Source organism: Perissodus microlepis, chromosome 3 (genome assembly GCF_051167445.1).
Source record: "Perissodus microlepis isolate ML-2025 ecotype Zambia chromosome 3, ASM5116744v1, whole genome shotgun sequence".
Lineage (NCBI taxonomy): Eukaryota > Metazoa > Chordata > Actinopteri > Cichliformes > Cichlidae > Perissodus > Perissodus microlepis.
The window spans coordinates 18,767,063-18,794,987 of NC_140463.1; the positions used below are offsets into that span (position 1 = coordinate 18,767,063).

The 27,925-nt window shown below is 41.2% G+C and overlaps 1 protein-coding gene across 1 annotated transcript; it reads left to right on the forward strand.

Annotated features, from left to right (window-relative positions):
• The first annotated feature begins 962 nt into the window (after window positions 1–962).
• Window positions 963–27,617, forward strand: LOC146390348 (FHF complex subunit HOOK-interacting protein 1A-like). The gene is made up of 18 exons (XM_084923368.1): window positions 963–1,106; window positions 5,084–5,141; window positions 7,169–7,416; window positions 9,154–9,355; window positions 9,439–9,660; window positions 11,613–11,775; window positions 11,910–12,021; window positions 17,000–17,101; window positions 17,558–17,614; window positions 17,741–17,827; window positions 18,304–18,471; window positions 18,553–18,632; window positions 18,924–19,096; window positions 19,177–19,288; window positions 20,727–22,030; window positions 22,336–22,514; window positions 22,599–22,719; window positions 23,619–27,617. The coding sequence occupies exons 3-18, from the start codon at window positions 7,312–7,314 to the stop codon at window positions 23,849–23,851; spliced, it is 3,420 nt and encodes a 1,139-aa protein (XP_084779494.1). The 5' UTR covers window positions 963–1,106; window positions 5,084–5,141; window positions 7,169–7,311; the 3' UTR covers window positions 23,852–27,617.
• The last annotated feature ends 308 nt before the right edge of the window (window positions 27,618–27,925 follow it).

Consider the following 27,925-nt stretch of genomic DNA (forward strand, 5'->3'; position numbering starts at 1 on the left):
AAATACAGATAAAGTTAGTGTCAAGATTTTAGCGACTTGCATCAACTCATTGGACTTTTCTACTTTGTTATGAATATATCAAAGGTGTAAAAATTAACATTTAATATAAAATTCTAAAGCTCCTATACAAAATGATGAATCCATTTGTCAGTCACTCACCCAAGATCCAGATTAATACAAGCAAACAAACAAGAGCACAAGACTATATAATAATTATGAATCAATCACTGAAATAATTATTTTAATAACAATTTATTTATCAATTGATTTATACTTATATTGAGCTCCTTTAATTTATTTCACATTTTCTTTTTTCTAATTTCCTCACCTTATTTAACTATTTAATTTTTGTAATATTTAATCTGTGTTATTTTATTGAACTATTTTGTTTTATTTAAGTTGTTTTGTTATTGTTTGTTTTTAATTATTTAGCTAATGGCCACTTTCTTAATAATTAGATAAACTGAAGCCTTTCAGGGTTGTTAACACTTGCTTACTTTATTCTTTATGTATTATTCATGTCATTTAGCATTTTAGGTTGTTGTAGCAGACACCCTGTGAACCCATCACTGTGTAATATATTTCTAATGGATTTTTTTTTTTTTGCCTCTAAATAGTAAGTTCTGCATTTTTACGAAGAAAAAAATGAACTGATTAATCAGGATTTCTTAAAGAAATAACAGTGAAAATGGTGATTAATGTCATATATTAAATAACCTTAAAGTAATTGCCTTGTAGTCCACAGAATGATAAACAGAAAGAGAAAAGCTGCACAGACACACATGTATGAAAATAACCCTTCAAACATGTTATATGTACTGTATAAAACCGGTTTAGTCTCTCTCGCGCTCTGGTTCTCTTCCGGGGCGTGGTCTTATAACGTCTATGGGCGTGGTTAAGTGCTACCTAGCGCCCAGCAGCTAAGTGATTGACAGCTGAGCCGCTTAAAGCCTCAGAAACTCCGCAGCGCTCAGAAGCGGCACAGCCGGGCCGCTTTAAAACTGCAAACCTAAGGATTTACACACGTTTCTGGACAGTTAAACGTGTTTTAACCGCTTTTCTTCTCACTTTGGGAATAACAAGCAACAGTTAGAGAGCCAGCCGAGGTAAGAAACGCCTGGTTCAGGTTAACCGACAAAAAGTGCAGAAAATGTTGGGATTCTCAGTGTTTTCATGCTGCAGTGTAGTGTAAACCAAGAGGAGGGTTTACTGTTACAAGACTCTGGATAGACAAAATATAATAGTTAAAGGAGCGCAAAGTTGGTCAAACCTGGCTTAATAAAATTTAATAAAACTGCATTCATAGAATGGATTTTTGCTTAAAAACTATTTTAATGAATTTAAAGAATTTAAAAAATGATTTTATTTTAAGGAAACAAGCATTTATTGGGAAGGAAATCGTCTCTTAAATATAAAATGTCTTTTTAATGCTCTCTGTGTGCCCTGGATGTATTTATTTATTTTTGTTTTTAACTGTTTTTTTATGTCTAAGTAAGAACTGGTGTAGAAAACACTGATATCCAGGACCTGTGGCCTCATACAGAAGGATGAAATGAGTCCTGACATTGAAAGACAGCCTGAAACTATTTTTATTGAATAACTGTTAGCACTAAAGATTCTTAAAATATCAAAAGTAAATGCAGTCATTAAGCAGAATCATACATGTTCTAGTTGTATAATAATTATATATTAAATTATTGATTTATTAATTGCTGTTTAACGTTAATGTTGCCGCTGGGGGTGATTTTACTAACTTATATACATGCTGCACAGTTTTGTTTGCAACAACAGAGCAGAATATATAAATAGATTTATAAATGATTGATTTCTAGTATTGTGTGAAGAAACCAGAGGCAGAGTAGCATCAAAAACTCAAAAAGGAAGCTAATTTATCAACACCCAACTATTGGATTCTGTTATTAGGTTTCATCTTAACAGGGACAATGCAAGAGAAACATCTGAGTCATGGCATCTGTGGTCTTCCTGGCAGTTTTAAAATCTTCCATGTCTAAGGGGAGGAAGGAAAGGCCACTAGCCTCCTTTGACGTCACTCTGATCTGTAGTTTCAGTTTATATGGGTGTATGTTTATACATGTATTATATTTTTAATCTGCAAAACAATAAGTAAGCAAAGCTTTAAAATAAATGGTGTGGACTACACAGTAAAACATTTCGTGTCAAAGATGTAGTAGAGTAGAAATAGAAACAGAAGTAAAGCTGTGATTGCTACAGAGTGGTGAAACTTGCTTCTGGAGGGAAGGGAAAAATATCCACTTGTGTTGCAGAAGGTTTCCTGAGTTCTGAAGCTCTAATCTCACACATAATTTCATATATCTGGTCTTGCATCTACCCTCCAGATAAGGAGGCACACAGTGTGTTCCTGCACTGTGAAAAAGCAGCCAGGGTATCCTTGAAGCTCGTTGTAAATCCTAAACAAACAGAAGACAGCTCATTGTGCTCCAAAAGGCTCCCCATCCTGTGACTTCTCTCAGGCCTACTTTAAATAATGTAACCTCACCAAACACAGGTGAGGCCCCGCTCCTTTACAATGCAGGTAAACAGGTGTGTCTGCAGTGCTCACAATTGCTGGTCAGTGATCCTTGCTGAGTTTGAGTGATTAACAGCTGCGTAAAACTGAAGCCTTGAAGCCTTAACAATGAGCAAAGACAGCAGCTGAGTCACAGATTACATTATGTGACACTGCGTGACATCAGAGGACCCTTTTACACTCTGTCCATCAATGTTATCAAGCAGGTTTGTCATTGATTCAATGGGCCCTAGTCTGCAGCCCCTCATGTCATCTGCTGTCACAGAAAACAGACATTTTAACTCCAGATTTTTTCTGATTGGCCGCCACTCGCATAAAAGATGACATCACTGACATCATATGAAGCCCTGATATTTAGGGCGATCTGAGGCCAGAGCTTTTAGCTCGAGGTTGGCCATGCAATATGAACATTCACTCCTATAACAGCATATATGTGATAAGAAATAAGGCATGGCATAAGAGCCCACCTTCTAATGAAGTTTGGCAATTGCAAGCTTTATAAATAAAACATGAATTCATTGGGAATACAGAAGAAAAACCTTGTTTCTGGGCCTCATTTACACTATGTAGAGAAAAATACTGGACCTTTACACCTACAGCTGCTCAGCTATGAAGCTCCTAACATGCGGTTTTTGTTTGTTTTGATGTTGATGCCAGAGGTTTGGAGATCTGCAGTTACTGAGTCAGCAGAGCTTTGACAACTTTTATATGCTCTGTGAATCCGGTCTGTAACTTTGCATGGTCTGCCACTTTATGAGTATGTTGCTTTGATTTCTGAATGCTTCCACTTTGCAGTAATGTCACTTACAGCTGATTGTGGGCTATCTAAGAAGGAAGCAGCTTCACAAACTGTTGTGAAATTTCACAGACTTTTCTAACAGTGGCTTCCTGTCACAGCACCACACTTGAATTCAGTGAGCTCTTCAAAATGACTCAGTCTTTTACCTGTTTGTAAGAGGACTGCAAACACCTCAATGCAACAACTGAACTCAGCCCGTTAAACAACACAGCGAGGCGTGTTATTTGCATGATTAAATTAAATCTCAATCAGCTAAATGCCTGAAATGATTTTAAAAACCAGGTCAGAAAAGACTTCAGGTCAGTCTGCTTGTGCCTGTGTTTAATCCCTGGTTTGTGTGATGGCATGTGACCGTCTGACACACACAGAAAGAGCCGGGCTGGGATTAAACACCACCGTCTCATCTGAGATTACCTCTTTTTTTCTGTCATGCTCTCAGTCACACACACACACACATTTGTTCTTCTGTCTTTGTGAGGACAGATGATGAAGCCATGCACTCGGCCTTGCATACCCCAAACTAAACCTGACTCATAAAATTGGGTCTGAAAGCAAGCTGGAAACTCCAGGGCTTAAAAATTAAGTATCAAAAACTGCATTTCTTCTAATGACCACTCAAAGCTCCAAATGTGAGCAAATCCCAGAGACTCCCACTATAAAATGCTCAAATTTAGAGCTTCAAGCTAATTTACCCCTTCATATTCACTCTGGCTATTGTTTTTTCTCCATTTATCTCATCCATCTGGATACTGTTAAAGTTAGGGGTGTGGCTGCTTTGATTGACAGGTGACTGAATAGAAGTTAGCTGTCATAGGTCAGTACCTGCTATCCGTCACCTCCATCTATCTACTCTGATTCAACTCAGTGAACTGGACCTTTGTGCACTTTACTCTTGATTTATGCCCCCTCATTGAACTTATCTAGTGATGGTTTGCTTATTACACAAATTTCTAAGTCACCACATTATGGAGCCAACTGGAGCATTTTATTGTAATTATGTTAAAAATTATCTGTGTACAGCTTGCTTGGTTTAGCTGGTAACTTAGCAACACACATTTCTTGACATATGGACTCTTCTGGCTCGACAAAAGCAACGTGGGAGAGACCGAAGTCCTTTAAAATGTGAAGTCCAAAACCAGTGGGTACAGCCATCATTTCTATATGGTCTACAGGTTTTATGAATACAGAATGCAGAAACTTATAAATATGACAATTTGAGCAGCTGGTACCACGCGTATTTGACATTTTCGCATAAAATATTCTAAGTAAAATAAATTGATATAGTTTTATTGATTTAATTTTAGCTCTGGCTGTCGGAGAAATTACTGAAACAAGCAGTGGAAGAAAATGGGCTCCTTCTGCTATTGATTGTTTTTACCTTCTGCTATTGATGGAGCAATGTAGGTTTTTATAGGCAGGTTCAAACTAAGACTATAACTTATGTTAGGGTGGCACAAAAACAATGATTATTTCAGTGTCACACATTGAAGGCACAAAGACACACACACACACACACACACACACACACACACACACACACACACACACACACACACACACACACACACACACACACACACACACAGATTAGAGTCCCAGATGGTTAGGGATATAAACTGTGTGTGTTTACTTGTTTTACTCATGTTGTCAGGACGTAAATCAGGCCCTGATAGTGTAAAGAGTTACATTTAGTACTGCTCTGTGTCACTGTGTGTGTTTCTTTCTCTCTCCATTAGGAGTGCAGACAGCAGGCTCGCTCATCCATGGCATCACAGCAGCAGCAGCAGTGCAAAGGTAGGAATACTGCCGGGTGATTTCCTCGAGACCTCCATGGGAATTCACGGAATGTCCCGGAACGCCCAGGGTGGGCCTCGTTGTCATTTTTCCTGTTTGCTTGTTTCCACTGCAGAGCCTTACTTCCTGCTGTTGCTGCTAGTTTACACACACACGCACACACACACACACACACACACGCATACACACACACACACGAACACTGACACAGAGTAAGGAAATAGCTCTGTGATTGTGAAAGTCAGATATATACACAATTAAAATAAGAGGATTTCCTCATGAAAAATAAAATCCTCTCTGTTCAGCGACCTCTTGTTGGAGAGAATCAGTGCTTTACATAAGACATGAAGACTTAGACAATAAAGAATCACAAAGCACATGAGTGGATGTTAAACAAATGGTTTTAGATCATCAGTCAGATGGGTAAAAGGTTGAAAATAGGTTTCTAGCAGTGCTGTTTCTTTGTTAACTTCAAAGTTTGACATCACAATTTTCTGTTACATTAACAGAAATGGCTTTACTTGAGCTATGCAGCCAGCACAGCTAAAAATAAACGTGGATTACTTTCCTGCAGCCTCAAATCTCTGGGAGTTGATTGTCATAATGTAGAGAAATGAACAGAATTCGGCAGCTGCCTGGAGGGAAGAAAACTACGCTAAAAATATTTGTATTCTTTGGACAATAGGTCACTGTATTTGTTTATTCCAGCACCCTGCACATGTACAGCCTGTGTGTTTAAAAAAACATATAGAGAAATCCACACTTTACACAGCTACATGTGCACATGCCGGGAATGGAGGAATCACAATTCCAGCAACAGTTAGAGTGGAAACCTGCAACTCCTTCCAGTGCAGCTGCTGTTCTTACATTGCAGTCCTTTTATGACTGCTTGCACTGGAGCTTCTACTGTGTCATCACAGACAAATCACAATTTCGTCACAAATTTGCTGCGCCTCAGGGCCCAAACAGGAGCCTTTAGTCAGTCTGCAGTGTCCAAGCCCTGTGACGGAGCATCACGCTGCCAATGCTGTCTTCTAGTTTAGCATCCTGAGGCATCTGAAGATTATGGAGGAACATTCAGTGATGTTTGAGGATCATCACACATGTGAGCTGGTTCTCTAGCCAGAACTTGGAGAACCAAACAGAAACCTTGTTAAAGAAGCTGCATAGTCCAATCCTGAAGCTGGTGTATCAGCTCAGGAGCTTGATCCTAAAGAGGGTGTGCACCTTAAACGTGTCCCTCATAGTCACACTGTCAATGCAGAGTTCCACTATAACTACATGACATGGAAACAGCTTAGGCTCTTCAGATGTAAGATTTTTAAGACTGATACTGATACCAATATTTGGTGATTTTAAAAAATCTGATATACCGACAGATTTTTTTTTCTTTCAGACACATGAAGAATAAACAGTACACATAATTATTTATAAGTAATTACTAAGATGATACGAGAGTGCAGTTTAAAATGATCTTGTTTTACTGGCACAACAAATCGTGGATTACTCGACTCTTCTAGCATCAGCTGGCTATTGTGTTTGTGGAGTTCAAAACACGTGTTACCTATGGGGAGGTTGCATAGTGCCCTCTGGTGGACAAACTATGCAATTGTTCAACTCACAACATAGCTGAAGGGTGTTTCTCCCATCTTCTCTACTTATCCACCATTAAAAATGATATCAGCAAGTAGCTAATATTGATCCCACTGACATGTTGGTCAGGCTTGGTACAACAACTCAAACTTGGTATCTGGCTAACAGTAACTGCACTGTTCTCCAAAGAGACTATTCATGGTAAATACATACTGTGTGTAAACACTGATGGAGAGCCAGCAAACGCGTAGGCACAAGTGGTCAAGATGGGACTCCCAAAGTAATCTGAAAAGAGCAGCCACACTAGGAATTATGTATGTCATTAGGAGGGCTAACAACACCAGCAACAACTGTAGTATAAAGACAAATTTTTATCATGAGACGAAAGACGAAATGAACAAACTTTCCACTCTGTCCTTCTCCATATTCTGCAGGCTAGCGGCTAGCTGCCCACCAAGCCCGGTGCCAGAGACTGATTCTGGGCAGAGGGAGCCAGGTAATGACCCTCAGTCCTTCCATCAGACAGCCTCCACACATTGAGCCGGATCATGCTTTAGCTCCCTGACAGTTAGTCAAAATGATGGCCTCGGTGGTAATCGGGGGACATCGGAAGAAGTCCCTCACGTTGAGAGGTGTGGACCCAGAGACCTGCATGATCGTGTTTAAGAACCACTGGGCACAGGTGATCTTTTTATCTACTCCTGCATCATCTTCATCTTCACTGGTTAATCAGTGCTTTGCTTCACAGATAAAGTCACTACTGACATGTTTTTTTTAGCTGCTCTTTGTCTCTTCTGCCTATCTGGCCTGGCCTAATTTCACTTACAATGACTGTGTGACTGTCTGCGTGTGTCTATGAATGTGTGTCAGCATTACTGGCCAGACTCTGGCCCTTAAACACAGGATCCATTTAGTACAAATCACTCTCCACAGCTGCCAAGAAAACCCCCACACACTCTGCATCGTCTGTGTGTGTACAAGTATTTTGTGTGTGTTTCCAAGTGTGTGCATGCGGTCCTTGTCTGAAGCAGCCAATGTCAAAGGTTAACACAAGTCCAGAGAGTGAATTGCGTTCTTGTTTCATTCATCTCTTTTTCATCCCTTCCACGGCTATCTCTCTGTTGTGGCATCTTAAATGTTTTACAGCAATACAATTATTTTCTTTATTAGACAAATTAAAAAAAAAGTTTAGTCTATTTTATGTGAGCTCCAGTTAATTTTCCTCCTTGGCGCGTTTCATATGTGGACATTTCAACACAGTCATCGCACTTGGGTGAGGACAGATAATCACACTCACATCCGTTGGTGGAGGTTGTCTCGGCTGTCTCGGTCTATCTCCAAACAAACTCCCAAGCGGTTTATTTATGATGACAATGTGATCCCACCTCAATCTGCACATCGTACTCAGCAGATTTCAGCTGAGTTTCAGTTTCAGAAATTACGAAGATATTAAATACGATGATTTTGGGAGTAAATTATCCATGTTATCCATTAGTCTGCAATGCAGCACCCTCTGCCTGTATTTCTTTTCTTTGCTCCCGGCACAGACACATTCTGCCAATATATGGACTGAACGGTCTTGTGTGGTTTGTAGCAACACATTTTGGTTTGCTTGGAATTTCTCTGTGTTACAAAAAGCAAAAGTACAGGAAATAAACTCATTAACTGATTCAGACTAGAGTAAATAAACAAAACACCCTTTTTCCAAAGGCTGATCGAGGTAAGCTCAAATTTGTCCACGAACTCTAGGGAAATCAAACAAATATACACAGGTCAAAATTGCTCAGAATTACAAAATTACTCCTCAAATAGAACATTGAAATTGCCACTCCATAAGTTTTTGTGGTACCTAGTGGTCATTAGAGGAATTACAACTGTAGTCCTTTAACGTTCAGCTGAGAAGGGTCCAAGACAGCTGCATATAAATATTATTTATAATGCATTGAGGTAAAGAGGTGATGGCAGTAATGATCCAGTTTGGTACCATTAGAAACTAAAGGAAGCCAAAATAAAAACATGATATAAATAATGTGTTTCTGTTTTCTTCATGCATTAATTTAAACAGCATTTTGCCCCAGTGACATTTCTAACCTGGACGCTTGAGAGATTATTAAGTGACATGCATCATTTATGCCATATTTCATTTAATAAATCTGTCTCCAGCTGTTATGTTTGTGTTTGTACCAGGATAAAGCTTTGGTTTCGTTAGTTTAGTTTTTAACTTTTCCATGCAGTTTTAAATACATTCTTTAGAAATGTACTTTAAAAAAATCTGAATACGCTTTGATAAAACAGGTGTGAGTATCTACTGAGTAATTTCCTCTAATCACTCTCATTTCAGGTGTTTGTTTTGCTTGTCGTATAAAGATGGCTGTAAACGCATTGTCTTTTACATCCTTGTGTTTCTGTTGTTTTTCAGGTGGTGAAGATCCTGGAGAAACACGAGCCGAGTCGCAGCGGCACCAACGCGCTGAGTTTCCTCACAGGTCATGGTAGCAGCGGCGGCAGCAGCAGCTCCGGAGCGCTACGTCTAGGCCCCATCCCGGCCGACGAGGCCAGCGCCGTCCAGAACTACGTGGAGCACATGCTCTTTCTACTGATGGAGGAAGAGGCGGGCCAAGGTAGGATTAAAGAAATCATCCCTCACTGTGCAACAAATGCAGTAGTATACTGGGACTCAGGAGTGTTTGTGCACCGGTACCAGGGGGAGCGATGGGTCCGATCCTGGAGTTTGTGGTCCTTGAGGGTGTGATGGAGAGGCTGTTTCTGTGGAGTCTGAGGAGGCAGTTCACTGAGGACATGAAGCTAGAGCAACTCAGGATGTACCAGATGCTTTTGTCTCAGGCCAAACAGCCTCTGCTTCACCATAAACCAGTTCTGCGGCCGCTAATGATGCTGCTCGCCTCCTGCGCCGGAGCTGCATCTGGTGAGTTGGAGGTGAAAGTGTTGAAATGTTTAAGATTTGACTTCCCAGGCCAAATGAAGGTTTTGCTGATTACTACACCATCTAGTGGTACAATGTGGTATTACATTACAGTGCAGCCAAGCCCAAGTTCAAGTTCAGCTGTTATCGCTTCCATACAATACAATAAAAAAAAACACCCATCTCGCCCCTGCGGGCGGTTTATCCTTCAAGCTCGGGTCCTCTACCAGAGGCCTGGGAGCTTGAGGGTCCTGCGCAGTATCTTAGCTGTTCCTAGGACTGCGCTCTTCTGGACAGAGATCTCCGATGTTGTTCCCGGGATCTGCTGGAGCCACTCGCCTAGCTTGGGAGTCACCGCACCTAGTGCTCCGATTACCACGGGGACCACCGTCACCTTCACCCTCCACATCCTCTCGAGCTCTTCTCTGAGCCCTTGGTATTTCTCCAGCTTCTCGTGTTCCTTCTTCCTGATATTGCTGTCATTGGGAACCGCTACATCGATCACTACGGCCGTCTTCTTCTGTTTGTCTACCACCACTATGTCCGGTTGGTTAGCCACCACCATTTTGTCCGTCTGTATCTGGAAGTCCCACAGGATCTTAGCTCGGTCATTCTCCACCACCCTTGGGGGCATCTCCCATTTTGACCTCGGGACTTCCAGGTTATACTCGGCACAGATGTTCCTGTACACTATGCCGGCCACTTGGTTATGGCGTTCCATGTATGCCTTGCCTGCTAGCATCTTGCACCCTGCTGTTATGTGCTGGATTGTCTCTGGAGCATCTTTACACAGCCTGCACCTGGGGTCTTGCCTGGTGTGATAGACCCCAGCCTCTATGGATCTTGTACTCAGAGCTTGTTCTTGTGCTGCCATGATTAGTGCCTCTGTGCTGTCTTTCAGTCCAGCTTTGTCCAGCCACTGGTAGGATTTCTGGATATCAGCCACCTCCTCTATCTGCCGGTGGTACATACCGTGCAGGGCCCTGTCCTTCCATGATGGTTCCTCGTCTCCCTCCTCTTTCTTGGGTTTCTGCTGCCTGAGGTATTCACTGAGCACTCGGTCAGTTGGGGCCATCTTCCCAATGTATTCTTGGATGTTCGTTGTCTCATCCTGGACTGTGGTGCTGACACTCACCAGTCCCCGGCCCCCTTCCTTCCGCTTAGCGTACAGCCTCAGGGTGCTGGACTTGGGGTGAAACCCTCCATGCATGGTAAGGAGCTTTCTTGTCTTTATGTCAGTGGCTTCTAGACCCCCTATGCTAAGCGAGCCTACCGCAGACATGAGTGAGACAGATAAATATGAAGGCATGCCGGCTCGGACGTTGCCCGGATCAACAAGGTCCGCGTCAGGTGTTGAGGAACCAGGGCACCCTGACGACAAGTGGGCTACTGGAACAAGAAGGCATCGGTGGGCAAGAGACGAAAACAGGGCGTTGTTGGAATGCTACTACACAAGTAACCCTGGCGGAAGGGGCTACATGAATAGGATGAGGGAGCTATGGACAATATATATATATATATATATATATATATATATATATATATATATATATATATATATATATATATATATATATATATATATATATATATATATATATATATATATATATATATATATAACGGATGTTTCTGACAGAAAGTAGGGGCAATTGTTTAACTGATAGCTTCATTTATTAAGGGATGTTTTTAGGTTTAGATTTTTACATTAAGTACCTGAAGTGTCACTTGAAGCCTTTTGCAGACACTGTGAAAAAGCACCAGTACACACAGTGTAACCACAGCAAACAAAGAATGGTATTTCAAATAAGGTGATTTTTTCCCCCTCATCTTTACATCAAAATGGATTTAAGTGGTTAATTATGAGGTCATTTCTCAAGCTGGAGGTGTAACCACTAACCAGTAAGACGTTTAATTGGTTACCTGACCCTTTAATCACCTGCGGCCCCCTGCAGACACCGGCGGCGTGGTGGAGGCGGAGCTAGTCCTCCTGCTGAACCAGCTCTGCGTGGCTCTGGTCAAGGATCCCTCAGTGCTCGAACTGTTCTTCCACACCAGCGAGGACCAGGGAGCTGCCAACTTCCTTCTCTTCTCCCTGCTCATCCCGTATACACACAGGTAGGTACACACACAGGTGCATACACTCTGCTGGATAAAAAAGGGTAACACAAATGTACACAGGTAACACACAGGTAATGTATGTACTTCAGAACTGCACAAAACTCATAGCCTGTGTTATCTCTGTCTCTCAGGCAGGGATTGGTAGGTCAACAGGCCCGAGATGCTCTGCTGCTCATCATGTCTCTGTCTGCCTCTGAGCCTCGAGTCGCTCAGCACATTGCAGAGAACACATACTTCTGTCCTGTAAGTAAATGCACAACATAAAAAGATAACTGTTTAAGAATTACAGACCATTTTTTCATACACAGTCCAACATTTTCAGAGGCTTGTTTTTAATACTTGGATGATTCCCTGCCTCAAAATGCTCTGCTCAGTCTTTACTGCTGCCACCTTCAGCTGCTGCTTGTTTGTGGGTCAGATCTGTGTTTAATAAGTTGGGTTGAGATCATCTGAATTACTTGGCCAACGAAGATTATTCCATGTCTTTGCCTTGAATAACTATTGGGTTGCTTTGGGTCATCATCATTTCACTGTGGAGCTTCATCTGTGCAGTTTTGCAGCGTGTGTCTGATTCTGGACACTTTACACTTCATCCAGCTGCTTTGATCAGCAGTCACATAATCAATAAGCATTAGTGCCACTGGCAGCATACATGCCATCACATTACCTTCCATATATCTTACACACTGTGTAAGATACAGTGAGATGTAGGGACAGTGAAAATGTAGGGGACAGGAGTAACATACTTACTACTATGTGTGTGCGTGAGTGTGTGTGAGTGTGTTTGTGTGTGTGTGAGTGTGTTTGTGTGTGTGTGAGTGTGTGTGTGTGTGTGTGTGTGTGTGTGTGTGTGTGTGGACATACCTCCTGTTCTTGAGTGGAACCAGTTATTTACACATTGTTGTGAACCTTCTGTGGTTGTACTTGTGAAGGCGTTTCCTGACTGTAAACCATAATGATGACACACCTACCTGTGTTCTTGACTCGGCTCGATGTTGTGATGGGTTCACAGTTTTCTTTTGGTGTTTCAGCCAAACGATGACCTCATTCACTTAGATTGACACCTGACTGACAGTCAAATGGAGAATTCCAGTAAAAAGCTAACACATACAAGTTCAACTCTCTATTTTTTTAATCTGTTTTAAACAAAGGACCAGGCCTCACCTGGCCATAAAACTGCTTGTCAGTCAACTATTGAGTTATTTCTGGGCCTTTGAAAATTAGAGACAGCAAAAAAAAATCTCTGACTTTTGTTAAATCCCTTCAATGAAATCTCTGCACTTTGATCACATGTTGATTGTTTGCTTTGATCTTTGGTGGTGCTATGAGGCCAAACTACATAAATTGTGTCATTGTCAAAAAACTTATGAACTTAACTGGATGTGTACAAGTCTCAAAAATGTAAATGACGGTTGAATGTGTGTAAATTTTTAGAAAGAAAGCACTTAAGTCTAGAAAAAGGTGCTTGTGTGAGTGAGGCATAAAAAGCTCTAATAGAGCTCAAAACTGCGATATAAGAACCACATCATTTAACACTTGAAGAGACAACCAATCAGGGTGAAGGATACTGCTGATTAACGAATCACAGTGTAGTTAATATATTACAGGGGTACCCAGGGAACCAGAGCCTGTTTTCTCAGTTTTCTCAAAGACATTGTGCAACATTATGAATATGATGAGGACAAAGTGGTGTTAGGTTAAGACTTCTGTGTTTGCATTATGCTGTGAAACTTTAAATATGTGAGATTTATGTCACATCTGTAAAGTGTTTAAAGCTATTCTTCACAAGCTGAGCCACCAGTTTATCTCACATAGACCCCCATTAGCCCAGCTAAACTGGGTTAATTTCCACATGCCTTCCAGCCTGCAGAGAAAAAGGGCGTTTATTCCTCTGCTGAAGTGAAGCAACTGACTGTTTTCTGTTTCTCTGTTTGTCAGCAAGATTATACACACACTTCATAAAACTTACTTGAGAGGATTGAGCACAAACTAAGAAAGAAAGAATCAAATACATGTTTCTCACAGATCTGGATAACTTTTATTAAAAGTACAAACTGCACGGATAAGAAGGGAAATGAGAGGAATTAGGAGAATAAAAAGGCCCTTTAACAGCCTGACCCTTGATCATTTAACAGATTTTATGAACCAGATGGTTGTTTAATGAATACAATCAGTAGTTTTTGAGCCCAGTGTATGAGCTCCCCCCCATTCATCTCCCCTCTGTATTGTAATCTCATTAGCGCAAGTTATGCAATAAACTAATGAGCTCATACTGCTTCCTCTGGGACTGTGTGTGATGGATACAGAGAGAGAGGAGAAGCAGATAACTGAGGAAAAACTACTGTGGAAAGTGATGAAGGGGGCTTAAGAGGGAAACCCAAAGAAACTGCAAAGAGAAATAAGACAAAACGGGAACATTTGAAGAAAAATCGTGTTTCTACACAATTGAATGAACCTTACTATTAGTAAATGATTAATTAAGCAGTCAGTTACTTGAAAAACAATTAAAGTAATTAAAGAAAATATAAAAACATATGTATATGTGATAAAATGTCATAACACTAAAAAAAGACCCTTAAATGTTACAGTAATGTAAGTACATGTTTGTGTGTTTCAGTGTTTATCACTGCGTCAGCCATGTCGGCCCCAACCCTCCCAGTTCCTGACTGTGTGTGAGAGAGAGAGAGACCCACGGTGGGGGTTTCATATGTGAAAGGGCGAGCAAAGACATCTGAGCACGTGCCACCTGTGTGTGCTTGTGTTTGTCCATGTGTCAGATTTAAGCCCATGTGACCACTAGCTGACCTCAATCTTTATGCAGAGAGCAGCTTAGTAAATCAGCGTGAGATTGGCCCCAACACAAAGAGGGATTAGCAAGTCTGCACATGATTGGACGCCTGCCCGATTGCTAACGAGACCCGAGACGGCAGCTGTTGACGACCAGCGCCGCCACCACTGCTGCTGTTTATACTGATGTTGATCACCAGCTCTCCTCCTCTCTTCTTCCTTTTTCCTGATATCTCATCCCTGTTTTTTTTGTCTCAAATGAAACAATATCTTTCTTTTCTTTTTAGAAACAACTTCTCGCTCCGCAGGCTACTTCTTTGCTCACCTCTGTGTTTAAAGGACCAGTTTGTGAAATGCCATTTTTAGTGTGAGCCATTTACCATTTAGCTTAGCTTAGCATAAAGACCTGAAACACAGGGAAAGGCCTCTCGTGGTTTTGTCTAAAGGCTGCAGCTCTTGGACTCACTGACTAACAGCTATATCCATTTTCTTAATGTATGATAAATCAAAAAAGACAAATAGTTCCCACTGAAATATTTAGACAAGCCATTACCAAAGTAAAGAGCGCTGTGGCCCATTTAGAAACCAGAAACTCTGAAATCTTCACTTTAATCATTATATAGGAGAAGGTGGTGTATTTCCTTGAAATTTTTATTGAAAAAAAAAAGTAACACAGAGCTATAAATTGCTAATGCTTACCAGTTATATGCTAGGGTGACCAACCGTCCTCTTTTCCCCGGACATGTCCACTTTTCACGTTCTGTCCGAAGCGTCCCGGGGGACATTCGAGATGGATGAAAATGTCCGGGTTTTCCTATAGGCCTACAGAGGACCCATATCTGCAACGTCATCCCCGAACTGCTGTGTTGTAGGCGGTTGTTCAAGTCACTCTTGAAGCTCTTAATGAAATCCAGTACTGTGGCATTTCTCAGACTTAAGTAACCATGGAACAGAGAAAATATTCCCAATCATACTTTGACTGGGAGAATGGTGGCGTGCAGACAAAATTAATTGAGGTTAGAAACGCCAAATGAGACAGCAGAAACCATTGCACAATACCTCACTGGTACCTCACTGGTAAGCTTTCTTATAAAGATGAGGCATTATTTCTGTAACATTATTTAATTCCACAGGTTTTTAAGTTATTTTTTTGCACTTGTTGACTTGTAAAAGCCTATATGGCATTTTTTATTTCACCATTCATTAACCGCACAGAGAAGGCATCTTTTAAATATGTTAAAATTTTATTTAAACAAACAGTATTATTAAAATTTTTCATGACTGGGCCAAGTGTCCTCTTTTTGGAAATCAAAATATGGTCGCCTTACATATGCAAAGTGTCATGGCCAATGTGTGACCAAAACTCAACCTGCGATAGAAGAGCAGCAAATTTCAGTCAGAGTAATGAGTACTATCACAAACTAACCACCTCCTATTTACAGTTTTAATACACATGTTGTATAAATACATACTATTATATAGATATGCAACTGTACATAGTTTCTATGAGTAATTTTCAAACTGAACTTCTGTTGTTGCTGCAGTCCACCAGGGGGCCCCGGTCCCTGATTTACAGAAAGAAGGGAAGCAGAGAAGGCAGGAGGAAATGAACAATCTAGAAATACAAAGAATCATGAGAAAAACAACAAATATAACACGGACCACGACAGTATTTGCCACAAGTCACTTCCACCTTTAGTCAAAAGCATCCAGAAACACCAAAATCAGCAAGCTGTAAAATAAAATTTCAGCAGGAGCTGTGGCTCCAAAGTCAGCATGGATTTTTGGGATTAGGGAACTAATGTTTTCAGGGACACAATAGTAGTGTGTGAAATGCACTACACACAGGTACACACACGCACAGGTCTTTGTCTCCAGATGCCACATTTATTTATAGTTTCCTGTGTTATGACCGACCACAGTCTGACAGCTGTTGGTCTCAGCTGATTTCCCGCTCTCCTCCACTCCTCTCCCGTCTCACTATAAAAGGGAAGGAAACCATCATCAGTCCAAAACGCCATCAGCTGTTTTCACCTGCGTCTCCAGCACCGCCCCGTTGAGCTCACCGCACCACTCCTCCCCTGCAGCCGCGGGACCACACCTCCACCACATAGTGTTAAATAGTAAATAAAAATATGGTAAAGAAATCTATATTGTCAGTGAACTTATCATTTAAGATTGATGAACCCTTATAAGCCAACTTGGGGTTACCCCCACAGGCATCATCAGGGCTGATGCCCGTGCAGCTACCCTTTGGAAAACCTGAAAACTATTCTAATTTAAACCATGCCTGTTGATTTACACTGAGGTGTTAAAATTGGTTGTTAAGGGTATGGCGAAAGTCTTCAAATGTTGTCTCTCTTTTTGTTTCTTTTTGACCAAATCTGCTTCAGAATGTAAATTTTGAACACCTGTATGTGTGTGTTTGCTGCAGGTGCTGGCCACGGGTCTGTCCGGTCTGTACTCGTCTCTTCCGGCTCGGCTGCAGGTTTACAGCGAGGACTGGCACTCTCTGGACCAGGCGGACTGGCAGCAGGTAACAACCACAGCGCTGGGGTGACAGGATGAAATCATGAATGAGTGAACCTGTGAGAGAAACTTGTACCTTCGTGTGTGGGGGCTGTATTTCTGTTGGTGCCTGGGAGGTTTCAGTTTTAAGCCGTTTAAGCAAAGTTTGTGGTTTTCCTCATTACTTCAGAGGACTGAATATGAAGAGCTTCCACTTTAAGTACACTTAATCTGTACTATGCTCAAGCATGAATGCCTTCCTTCCTGACTTGGCCAGACAACTAATTTTCCAGTATATCAATGCAACACTTGTGTAACAGCTATGCAATGGTAATTAAATCTTAAAAGTGATATGTGCAGTATAATATGCACAAGTATGCGTTAGATAAATGTATGAAAAATAAAACTATATTAATTAATTATACAAGTTAGTAACAGAATTAATGAGAATAAATGAATGAACACTTTGTGTTTGGGTCAACAGGTTCCTGCTCTGGTCCACTTTTTGCACTCTCTGGACTTTTGTAGTGCTGTTACCAAGGTAACACACACACACACACACACACACACACACACACACACACACACACACACACACACACACACACACGCACACGCACACAGACTTTATTTTTACTCTGTAAGTGTACATCTTTGTTTCCCTCAGGTGGCTCATCCGTCCATCCGCTCCCAGCTGCTTGGTTACATCTACAATGGCTTCCTTGTGCCTGTACTTGCTCCGGCTCTGCACAAGGTATCACATTTCATCACGACACTGTAAAGAAAGTCCCTGATAAAGTGCCGTAAAGTACAGGCAGCAAACCAAAAGAAATCTACAACAGGAACAGTTGCCTGTTATATAACACAGAGTTTTAAAGGATGATACTGTCAGAGGTTTTGGTTACCAAACACAGTTATGTTGGTCTTCCTGCTGTAATAACCATAAATACTTTATTTATTCATGCAAAAACATTACACTTATACTCTATAGAGTGTAACTTTGACCATACAGTAATTTCAGCTGTTTTTGTAGCCACTAAAGTTATTAAAGTGACCAGACAGGACATTTATTTCCTCATCTTTTACATTTAGTCACCAGTAAACATCTCACAGGAAAGCTATTAATACAGCATTTTTACTGTAATTCCAGCAGGATAAAAACACCTGCATGGAATACCTATTACTTAATCACATCCTAGTGTATGTGATCATTTGTCTGTCTGTGAGTAGCTGACGGTGGAGGAAGTGATGACTACCACAGCATACTTGGACCTGTTCCTGCGCTCCATCTCTGAGCCCGCCCTCCTCCAGACCTTCCTCTCCTTCATCCTGCTGCACACACATGACAACGTTCACATCCTGGACACACTGGTCAGCAGGGTCAACACACCTTTCCAGGTATCCACACAGTCATCTAATACAGCTGCTTCATGCTCTGTCATGCAGTAAATGACCTTTGACCTTTTGCATGTCCTTCAGTTGGGCACGGTGTCGCTGGCTCTGTTCAGGACTCTGATTGGGCTCTTCTGTGAAGATGTCATGCTGCAGCTGGTCTTCAGGTCAGTCTAACAGCAACTCACAGACACACATCTTTTAATTAGTGCTAATAAAATATTACAGTTTCACTAAAACTGGAACTTCACTGCAGAAAATGTATTATTTAGACGATCCATTTAAAACACCAGCAGCACAAACACTCTATCTATGATGGTAAGACCTCACTGATCATTGTCAGCTACAGCTTCCTTTATTGACTTACTATAAAGCATTTTAACATGGGGAAACTGCACCTGGATGCCAGTTGTGTATAACATGCTTGGACTGAGTGTAACTGCTCTGTGTCTCCTCAGGTATCTGATTCCCTGCAGCCACCTGAGCAGGAAGCAGCGCTGCTTCTTGAAGCAGAGGGACTGTTACTCCTCCAGTGCTGCCTCCTTCCTACTGCTGATGCCCTCCTGGTGCCCTTTGCAGCTCCAAAACTCACTCACACACTCAGAGCACATCCACTGGCCCAAAGGAACCGGTCAGTATGTTAGAGGGTAACTGCTTATTTATACATTAGCTTTGGCTGTACTGACCTGTTCCTCCTGAACCGTCTGTCAGATCTGTCAGTGTCAGACAGCGTTGGTTACTGTCGTGGTTCAGACTTCCTGATGGATGTAAACTACCTCCATTACCTCTGGGATGCCCGTCAGGCTATCTCCACTGCCCGCAGGTTAGTGTGCCTTTCTTCTTCTTCTACAAAAAGACTATGGTTCAGCCTGGGTCTGATTACTAAAATTAAATGTGATTTGGGTTGTTTCTCATAACTGGTGTACATGGTGCATTGCACCACTTACTGGGAAACATGCAGCAAACCAGTGTGAAACAGTGAAAGTGGTTCATAGTGTTATAGGGACATCTGCTGGTCAACATATGCTATTAAATTTGTACTAAAAACCTTGATTGTTGTTATTGTATTCACTGGTGGTTTTAAAGTTCATAGTTTTGCTTTTCAAACTACAATTAGATAAGCGCGTACTGAAAACCAGCAAGGCACATCTAAGGTAGGGGGACTGAGACATTTGTGGTAATAGATAAATGTTGCCACAATAATGAGTTTGGTCTTTTATCTGACAGTGAAACCAAAATCAAACAAAAAAATGCACTCTTTATCGTTGTAATCTTAGGTGCAGGAAACAGACTAATAAAAGAAACGAGAACAACAGCTTACAGCCACGCTAAGACTGAGCAACACTTTAAGTTACATGCTAATGCTTACTTGTTTATACTCTTTGTTTTGTGGGTTGGCATGCAAATATCTGATAATGGTTGGCTAATGGGAATGCCATTATTGTTTCAGATCTGAAAGTCTTAGTGTAAAAGTTTGCATAAATACATACTTTTAAGCCTCTGCGGGGGCAGACCGTGTGTGGGTGTGTGAGGACCCAGGAGCAGATACAGGTGAGGAGACCAAAACTAACTTGAACAAAAAGTGAGCCTTTTCTTACGGCTGATAATCAGGGCAACAAAACAAGGCAGTAAGCACAGAGGCAAAACTAAACTGGAACCTAAACTGGGGAACACTGAAAACTAAGAAAACTGAGACTTCACTATAAAAACTAGGAAGACAATGACAAGGTCACTGTGATGACTATGAACAGGACTTCGTGCAGGAACATGAAGGAACTATAAACTTATAGCACAGAGTCCTGAAACCTGACATGACATGAGGGGTGACACACAGATGACACGATGCTGAACACAGGAAGACAGAGGACTTAAATACACACTTGAGGTGATCAAGGGATGTGGAGACACATGAGGACACAGCTGTGACACTACTGACTTTTAAACTACCATCCTAATGTTGTTTAGGCCCAACTCGTGCCACGCTCGGGACACGCTTGTGTCCCTACCTTTACCAATCAGAATATGGGCTCAAGGTCATGGACTGCCTTGCACTGGGTTTCATCACTTTGGGCCTCCATCCATGATCAATCCAGTGAATGGATTTGACTGGGATCTTAGTATTTATAATGTTAATTTAGAGCATTGCTGTGACAGAGCCCTGTGGTTATGATTTGGGAATTTTTCGAATTTAACTAAAAGTTATACACTGAGTAATTTCAGAGAAGTTTATTGAATCTATATATTTTTTTCTGTGTTGGCAGGTCTTGCCGTTTATGGTCGGCTTCTTATGATGGCATCAATCCTCCACTTCAAGAGTATCGATCTGATACACCCGGTAACAACATGGAGGACGAGGAAGAGTTCATGCAGCGAGTCAAGAGCGACTCCATCTGCTCACTGGTTATCAGTCCTCCGCCCTCTGCCCTCTCCCCTACACCATCCTCTTTAGATAACAGCCAAGCGGGCAGAGCCAGCTCCGCCCTTGAACTGGAGTGGGATGACATTTTTGCAGATGACAATCCCTTGCCTTCAGCTGTGGTAAACGTGGTGCTGGCGAATGGGGATGTATCATTGGAGGCAGATACATGCACATTTCCACCAGCACCTCCCCCACTGCCTCCTCGACACATCCAGGAAATGCGGCGCAATGCAACCAAGCTGGTGCGCGGCTCTTATGTTGAAGAATCCGAGTTTCAGGATGACGTTCTTGTCTATGATCTCATTGCTAAAAAGGACGCAAAGGCAGCCATTTTGGATCGGATCATGCTGGCAAATCACCAATCCTGTGGGAGCATCTCGAAAGGACAGCGAGTTTCAGCAACAGCGACAACATTAACAACGATGTTAACAACAACAGGAAGGACGGTTCTGGAAACTGTAAACAGCATTATGTCGACGAGGAGGAGGAGCGAGGATGCAGGAAAAGAGGAAAGAAGAAGGAGTGAGGACTGTGAAAAGGAGATAGGGAGAACAAAGGAAGGAGAAGAAGAAGAAACCAAAAGGATATTTGGACACAGAGGGTCACTGGGAGATCAGCTCTTTACCAATGGCTTTAATGTAAACAATGACATCATCGACGAATGTGATGATGCAGATGATGATATATACATTACAGCTCATGTCAGCCATACACCTAGAGCACATCAGCAACATGTACATGAAAGCATACAGTCACCCTCAACATGTTTAGTAAGAAACACTTTAACCAATGGCCATCATGAATCTGAATCATTTGACCGTCCCATATCTCCAAGCTTGCCTGACAGCAACACAAACAACAATGACTTCCTGTCCCAATACTGTGAGCTCATGCTGTCATTAGGGGTAGAACCAGACTATGAGGACATCACAGATGATATTGACACATTCAGGAAGCGTGTCCAAGTGCTAAGGCAAAGACTTGAAGAGGACGAGGAAGAGCTTTGCACTGACTTTGGTTTTAGCTCCTTTGGGGATGACGTTGGGGCAGAAGAAGAGGAAGAGGTGATGCGAGAGGAAGAAGAAGCGGAGAAGATCAGGAGCGACACAAAGAAAGGCGGCAGGAGACATCAAATTCCATTTACAGGTCTGTGCTTGTGTAACATCTAAGGCAGCTTCACTGACTTATTAACCTCAGTCACTATACACATTTTTACAAGACAGAATGAGAAAGTTTCTTTTGTGTCAAATATTCATAATTTTTTCCAATTAACGCTTAACGTAATGTAGGTTTGCAACATGGTAACGTGGTCAAAAATAAATGTAGCCACTGAAAATTGAAAGTGATGCTTAAAGCTGTTGGTTGGATGTCAGTTGTAAGACTAAAAGACCCCTCCCCCCCATTATTTTACACCTGATGCAATGCATTTTCTCTTGACGTACACTAACCAGGTCCGTTCATCAGTGTGCTCTTGTCTCGGCTGGAGAACCTTCTCGAAAACTCTATTGCTGTAAACCTGCTTGTGACAGGCATCCTGGCCCAGTTGGCATCGTACCCACAACCTCTCCTGAGATCCTTCCTGCTCAGCACAGACACACAAAATCAGCCTAACGTTCGCACACTTTACCAGGTAAGAGTCATACATCTGACACGACTCATGCATGTCAGATTGGATTTTGTTAATAAAAATGTTATGTTCACTTTCATTCTGTAGGTGCTGGTGTCGGTGCATGCTCAGATAGAGCGCTATGTGATGGCCAGACCAGACTATCCTGCTCTAGTCACTCAGGCCTGGAGGTTCTTGTTGGCAAAAGACCAAGATGGCAAATTCAGAGGTTAATAAGTACACATATAAACAGGATACAAAACAACATATGTTAAAGTTAAAGAAACAAGTTAGATAGTCTGCTTTAAATGGACAGTGTGATGGACAAGAGCAGGCAAGAGTCTCCGTCAGCTATGCTGTTTGCAGATGACATAGAATTGAATAGAATTGAATTGTATGGAGGACAGTGGAATATTGAATGTAGATGAGTTTAAATAGTTATAGTCAACCATTCCAAGCAACAGTGGGTGTGGAAAAGAGCTGAAGAAGCTGAGATTGGGCAGAATGGGGTTTTTTTTGGCAGAAAGGTAGCAGGAGGAATAGAAATGAAAGATTCAGGGCAGACAGATTCAGGAGTGAGGATATGGAGAAACAGCTCAGGTTGGACAAAGTAAGAATGACTGAATGTCTTTAAGCAGCTGAGAAGCTGTGATGGCATGACAGAGGATAAAAAAGACAAAGAGATGATCCACTGTGAAAAGTTGTACTTAAAAAACGTAAAAGAGTTGTTAAGTCAAAGGCTCTTAATTTCACCAACTTATTCTGGCCATGCCAGCAAACATCCTAATGTTTCGGCCTTGTGGCCTTCATCAGAGAAGATCTGGACTAGAATACATTTGTGAAACTGAGAATTGTTCATTTTTTACTCTTGGGCAGTCAACACTGGAGCCACAGATGAGTACATCTGCTTTTCTTAGCACTGATAGCGCTGGGCAAGCCTCTAACTAAGCTTGAAATACATAATTTGTAGATGTTGTCAGGCCACCTCTGAAAGTGTGAACACAGTCATTTATTAAGTTGTTGCTACGTTAACATTATTGGCTTTACAACTCAAAAAACAATTATTGGAAAGTTACAAATAAAAAGTTTTTCAGACGTCAGTTTATGATACTTGTGTGTGTCCCGCAGAGTGCCTCCAGTCTCAGGGCGGTGACATCATCCTGGATCCATCGCTTCCCAATGGCTCTGTGAAGAACGCTCTGCCTTTGCCTCCTTTCAGTGTCTTGCCCCCCTGTCCTACTATTCCCCCTCAAGCCAAGAGCCGAGTCTTCGCCATTATCCTGTACGCCGAGTTCCTGAAGGAGTTGGCTGCCTTGGCCCAGGAGCACAGCATTGCCTTGGACTGTTATTCTGAGGAGTAACAAATGCAAACCCCTAGTTCAACTGTAAAAATCTGCCTCCCAGATTGCTGCTGATAAGATCAAGGATATGTTGTGACCACCAGCAAAAGACTGAGCTCAAGGAGAAAACATGTAGCATGAACTACTTTCCTCATCGAGGATTAATATAAGTGAATAATTTAAGTAGTATAAATATTCAGATGTTGTGTATGTTCCTGGCAGCACTTGAAAATGTTGATGCTTTCCCCATGTGAATATGACTGATATTTATAAAATGATTTTGAAGGAGATGATTTTGAAGAATCAGTACTGAGTTTTATATATTTGTGGGATCCGTGAAAATAGTTTTCTACCATATTTTCTTAAATCTTTGCATGGTTTTGTTGAGATGGAAAAAGTTAAACATGTGGTTCAAAATGCAGAGGACGTTTTTATTCCTCCTCCTCAGGAAGGACAAAGTGCTGCAGAAGCTGGTTGACAATAACTCTTACCTTACATGCACTAAAGTGACTTTGCATCAAATAGATCTAAACTTTTATTTATTTTATTGTGTTTTCATATCCAGTAAACAATTCACTAATATTCAAAATGATTCATTAAAACTGTTAATGCGAGACAATTTTTTCTTACTTTTAACACCAGCAATTTTTTTTTCCTCTTATAAAAGGGGGCAGTAAAATTTAACCTTTAACATTTTCTTCGGTTTTTTTTAACGTGTATGGTAGTTCAAAGACATTTCTAAACCTCAACTATCCATCCAACATCTGACATAGCAGCTATGAAAAAACAGAATAAAAAATGGACAGAGCTTCAGAGTCTGAAGTTAAAGCAGGCCTGTCTTAAAATCTACATTCTTTTTACTGACCACCAGGGGGTGGTGCATGTGGTTGCAAAAGGATTTCTGCTCCTAAAGAAATCTATGGGAAACCAGCTCTTCGCCCTTATTTCACTAAACACTTCCTAATGAATTTATAAGCTCATTCACTAATTTGTTGTGATAACGAGTAAAGCAGTAAGTTCCTTTTGCAAATTATTATTATGGTCAGAAAAGATGATTATGGATGTTAGTTTGCTCATTTACTAATGACTAGTCATTATTTAAAGAGTATGTGATATTCCTTGGTTTTATAGTCATAGTCGCATCCACACCTTTGGTTTCTGTGATTAATTATAAAACCCTGAAACATTGACTTTGAGGCTTCGCAAACTGATGGGCAAAGTCACAGTGCCTACATTTATCTTTTATACCATCTGTGGTTTGTCAGGGACAAACCCTCATCTTGAATCAGAGACACAGATGTCATAAAAGACAAGTGCAGACAATGTGGTCTGTAAAGTCCCAGCCTTGACCTCACTGTATGTACTGTCATCATCTGGGTGTTTTTCAAACTGTATGTGATAAACGAGGGGTGGATCTGACTGAGAAAGAGTCAACCTGTCAACAGGTCAATCATAAAATGCACTTCATCTTCTATTCAGTATGACCTGATGACCAGCGATTGTGACAATAAAGTCATCAGGGAAGTGTTCCCAAGGTTACAGAGCAAGGAAGCCTTTCCCATAGATGTATATGCAACCAGTTGCCTGAAGGAACTGCCTAGTGTGTCACCACAACAAGAAAAATGGAAGAGAAGGTTAAAGGATGGTAGAATTTTTACTTGTTTTTTTAGTGAGGTTTTGCTAAACCTGATCATGAGTAAAAATGAAAGTTATTTCAACTATGTCAAGATTAAAGGCCTCACACAGGATGGAAATCCCAGGCAGGAAAGTGTAGCTCATGAGAGAGATTATATCAGATTTTTTACTTCCTGATGACACTTCTCTATAGCACGATCAGTTGCACTTCATAGCACAGCGGAAAATAAGGTTGTAGTGTTAAAATGAATAGATGTTTCATCAGTACTGTCTTTATTATTCTCATTAGGGTCCTAAATATCAGTACTAATATACAAGGCACTGAGTGTTGTGAGATTAAGCACCTTATTTGTCCTTACTGTTGTTTTATTGCTGTTTGTATTTACGAGACTGGCTCATGTGCCTGACAAAGCCATTCTAGGTGTACAGTAGTTCATTTTAGTTTTGCTTATGTGTATTTTTTGAACATTTTGAACCAGATGGAGGAAATTTTAATGCTGAAATTCAAACAAAGTGAGTGACAATCCTTGAAACAGTATCTAAAGTGTCAGGTTGCTCTGATCAGTTGTGTCTTCCTGTTTATGTGTTTTTGCTGCTGTCTTCATATGCAAATGAACACACAGGTAAAGTATCAAAAGCCTTACTTCAGCTGACTAAAATATTAGTGCAATATATAATGATGCAAAGTCAGTGGATTTTGATTTCCCATGCAGATATCAGATGTTATTTTTTCTTTTAAACCTCTGTGAATGTTTTGTTGTTGTTAATATAACATTTTAAACTTCATGTTTGTCTTTAAGGTGAAATTTTTCCACGTTGTGATGCTCCTGTGCTTTTGTCGTTGCTGTGTCGTTTGTTGGAAGAAAAAGAGATTTGGGTTCCTGCTTACATAGTTTTCAGGTGGCAAACATAATCACAGATCTGACTTCAAACACCAAGAAACCATGTTTCTCTCTATTTTTAAGCAGTAATAGATGAGGTCTGTATGTAGAAAGCACAGTTTCACCCATGTGCACACTGCCTGTGAATGCATCTATCAGATTCTCCTCCAACTGAGAACTGTTATTCAAAACCTATACTAATAAGTATATTGACAAAAGAATTCCCTCATCCATCCAAATCATTGAATTCAGATCTTTCAGTCACTTCATCGGCACAGTTGTATAGAATCAAACACCTAGGCATGCAGACCACCTCTACAAACACTTGAGAAAGAATGGGTTGCTCTCAGGAGCTCAGTGAATTTCAGTGTAGTAGTGTGATAGGATGCCATCTGTGCAACAAGACCAATTTCCTTGCTACTGAATATTCCACAGTCAACTGGAAGTGATTGGGAATGTCAGAAACACAGTCTCAAAGTGCTAGGCCACATAAAGTCAGTGGGGTCAGGAGATGCTGAGGCACATAAAGCGAGCCGAGGTCTCCAACCTTCTGCAGAGTCAATTGCTGCAGAGTCCAAACGTCATGTGGTCTTCAGATTAGAATGGGTTTCTATGGACGAGCAGCTGCATCCAAGCCTTACATCACTGGATGCAGTGGTATAAAGCACGCTGCCACTGGACTAGCACAGGGGAGAGGTGTTCTCTGGAGGGACAAATCACACTTCTCCCTCTTTCAAGGTGATTGAGGAGCCTGGGTTTGGTGGTTGCCAGGAGAACGGTACTTGTCTGACTGCACTGTGCAAAGTGTAAAGTTTGGTATGGAAGAACCTGATTGACCTGCACAGAGTCCTGACCTCAACACAAAAGAACAGCTGTGGGATGAATTAGAGTTGAGACTGCGAGCAAGGCCTTTATCAGTGTCTGACCTAACAAATGTGCTTCTGTAAGAATTGTGAAAAATTCCCATAAACAGAATCCTAAACGTGGGGGAAAACATTCCCAGAAGAGTTGAAGCTGTTTTCGTTGCAAAGGGTGGGCCAACATCATATTAAACCCTTTTGGATTAAGAATGAGATGTTAGTCATATGCCTGTGAAGGCACATAAGATAATACTTTTGGCAATATAGTGCACCTGACTGAAGTCTGACTCTGATGCTGATTTGCATTAATGCTGGCACAATCTGGTGAACATTTGCTCAGATCTTATTCTTCTTTTCACCAGTGTTCATCATCTGCTTTGAAATAAATTATTACCAAGATGATACAACTTGACACAGAAACGATTTTTGTTTTACGTCTTGGTCATTTCTTCTTGTGGCATAGATAATGTTTGCATTTTAGCTTTTGCAATCAGTGATAAAGTCTGGTGCCTAACCCAAAGGAGAGATTTTGCACTTACATTGTGCAGCAAGTTTTTGCTGTATTATCACATTATCAGGTCCTGTACATTTATAATCTGGTAACACTTAAGTCATGTACATATAGGCATGTATATATTTAAACTAATTACTCAACATGTAGCAGTGTTAAAAGGTGAGACCAATCAGGGAATCGGAGGAAGACAGACACAGGAAGTTAA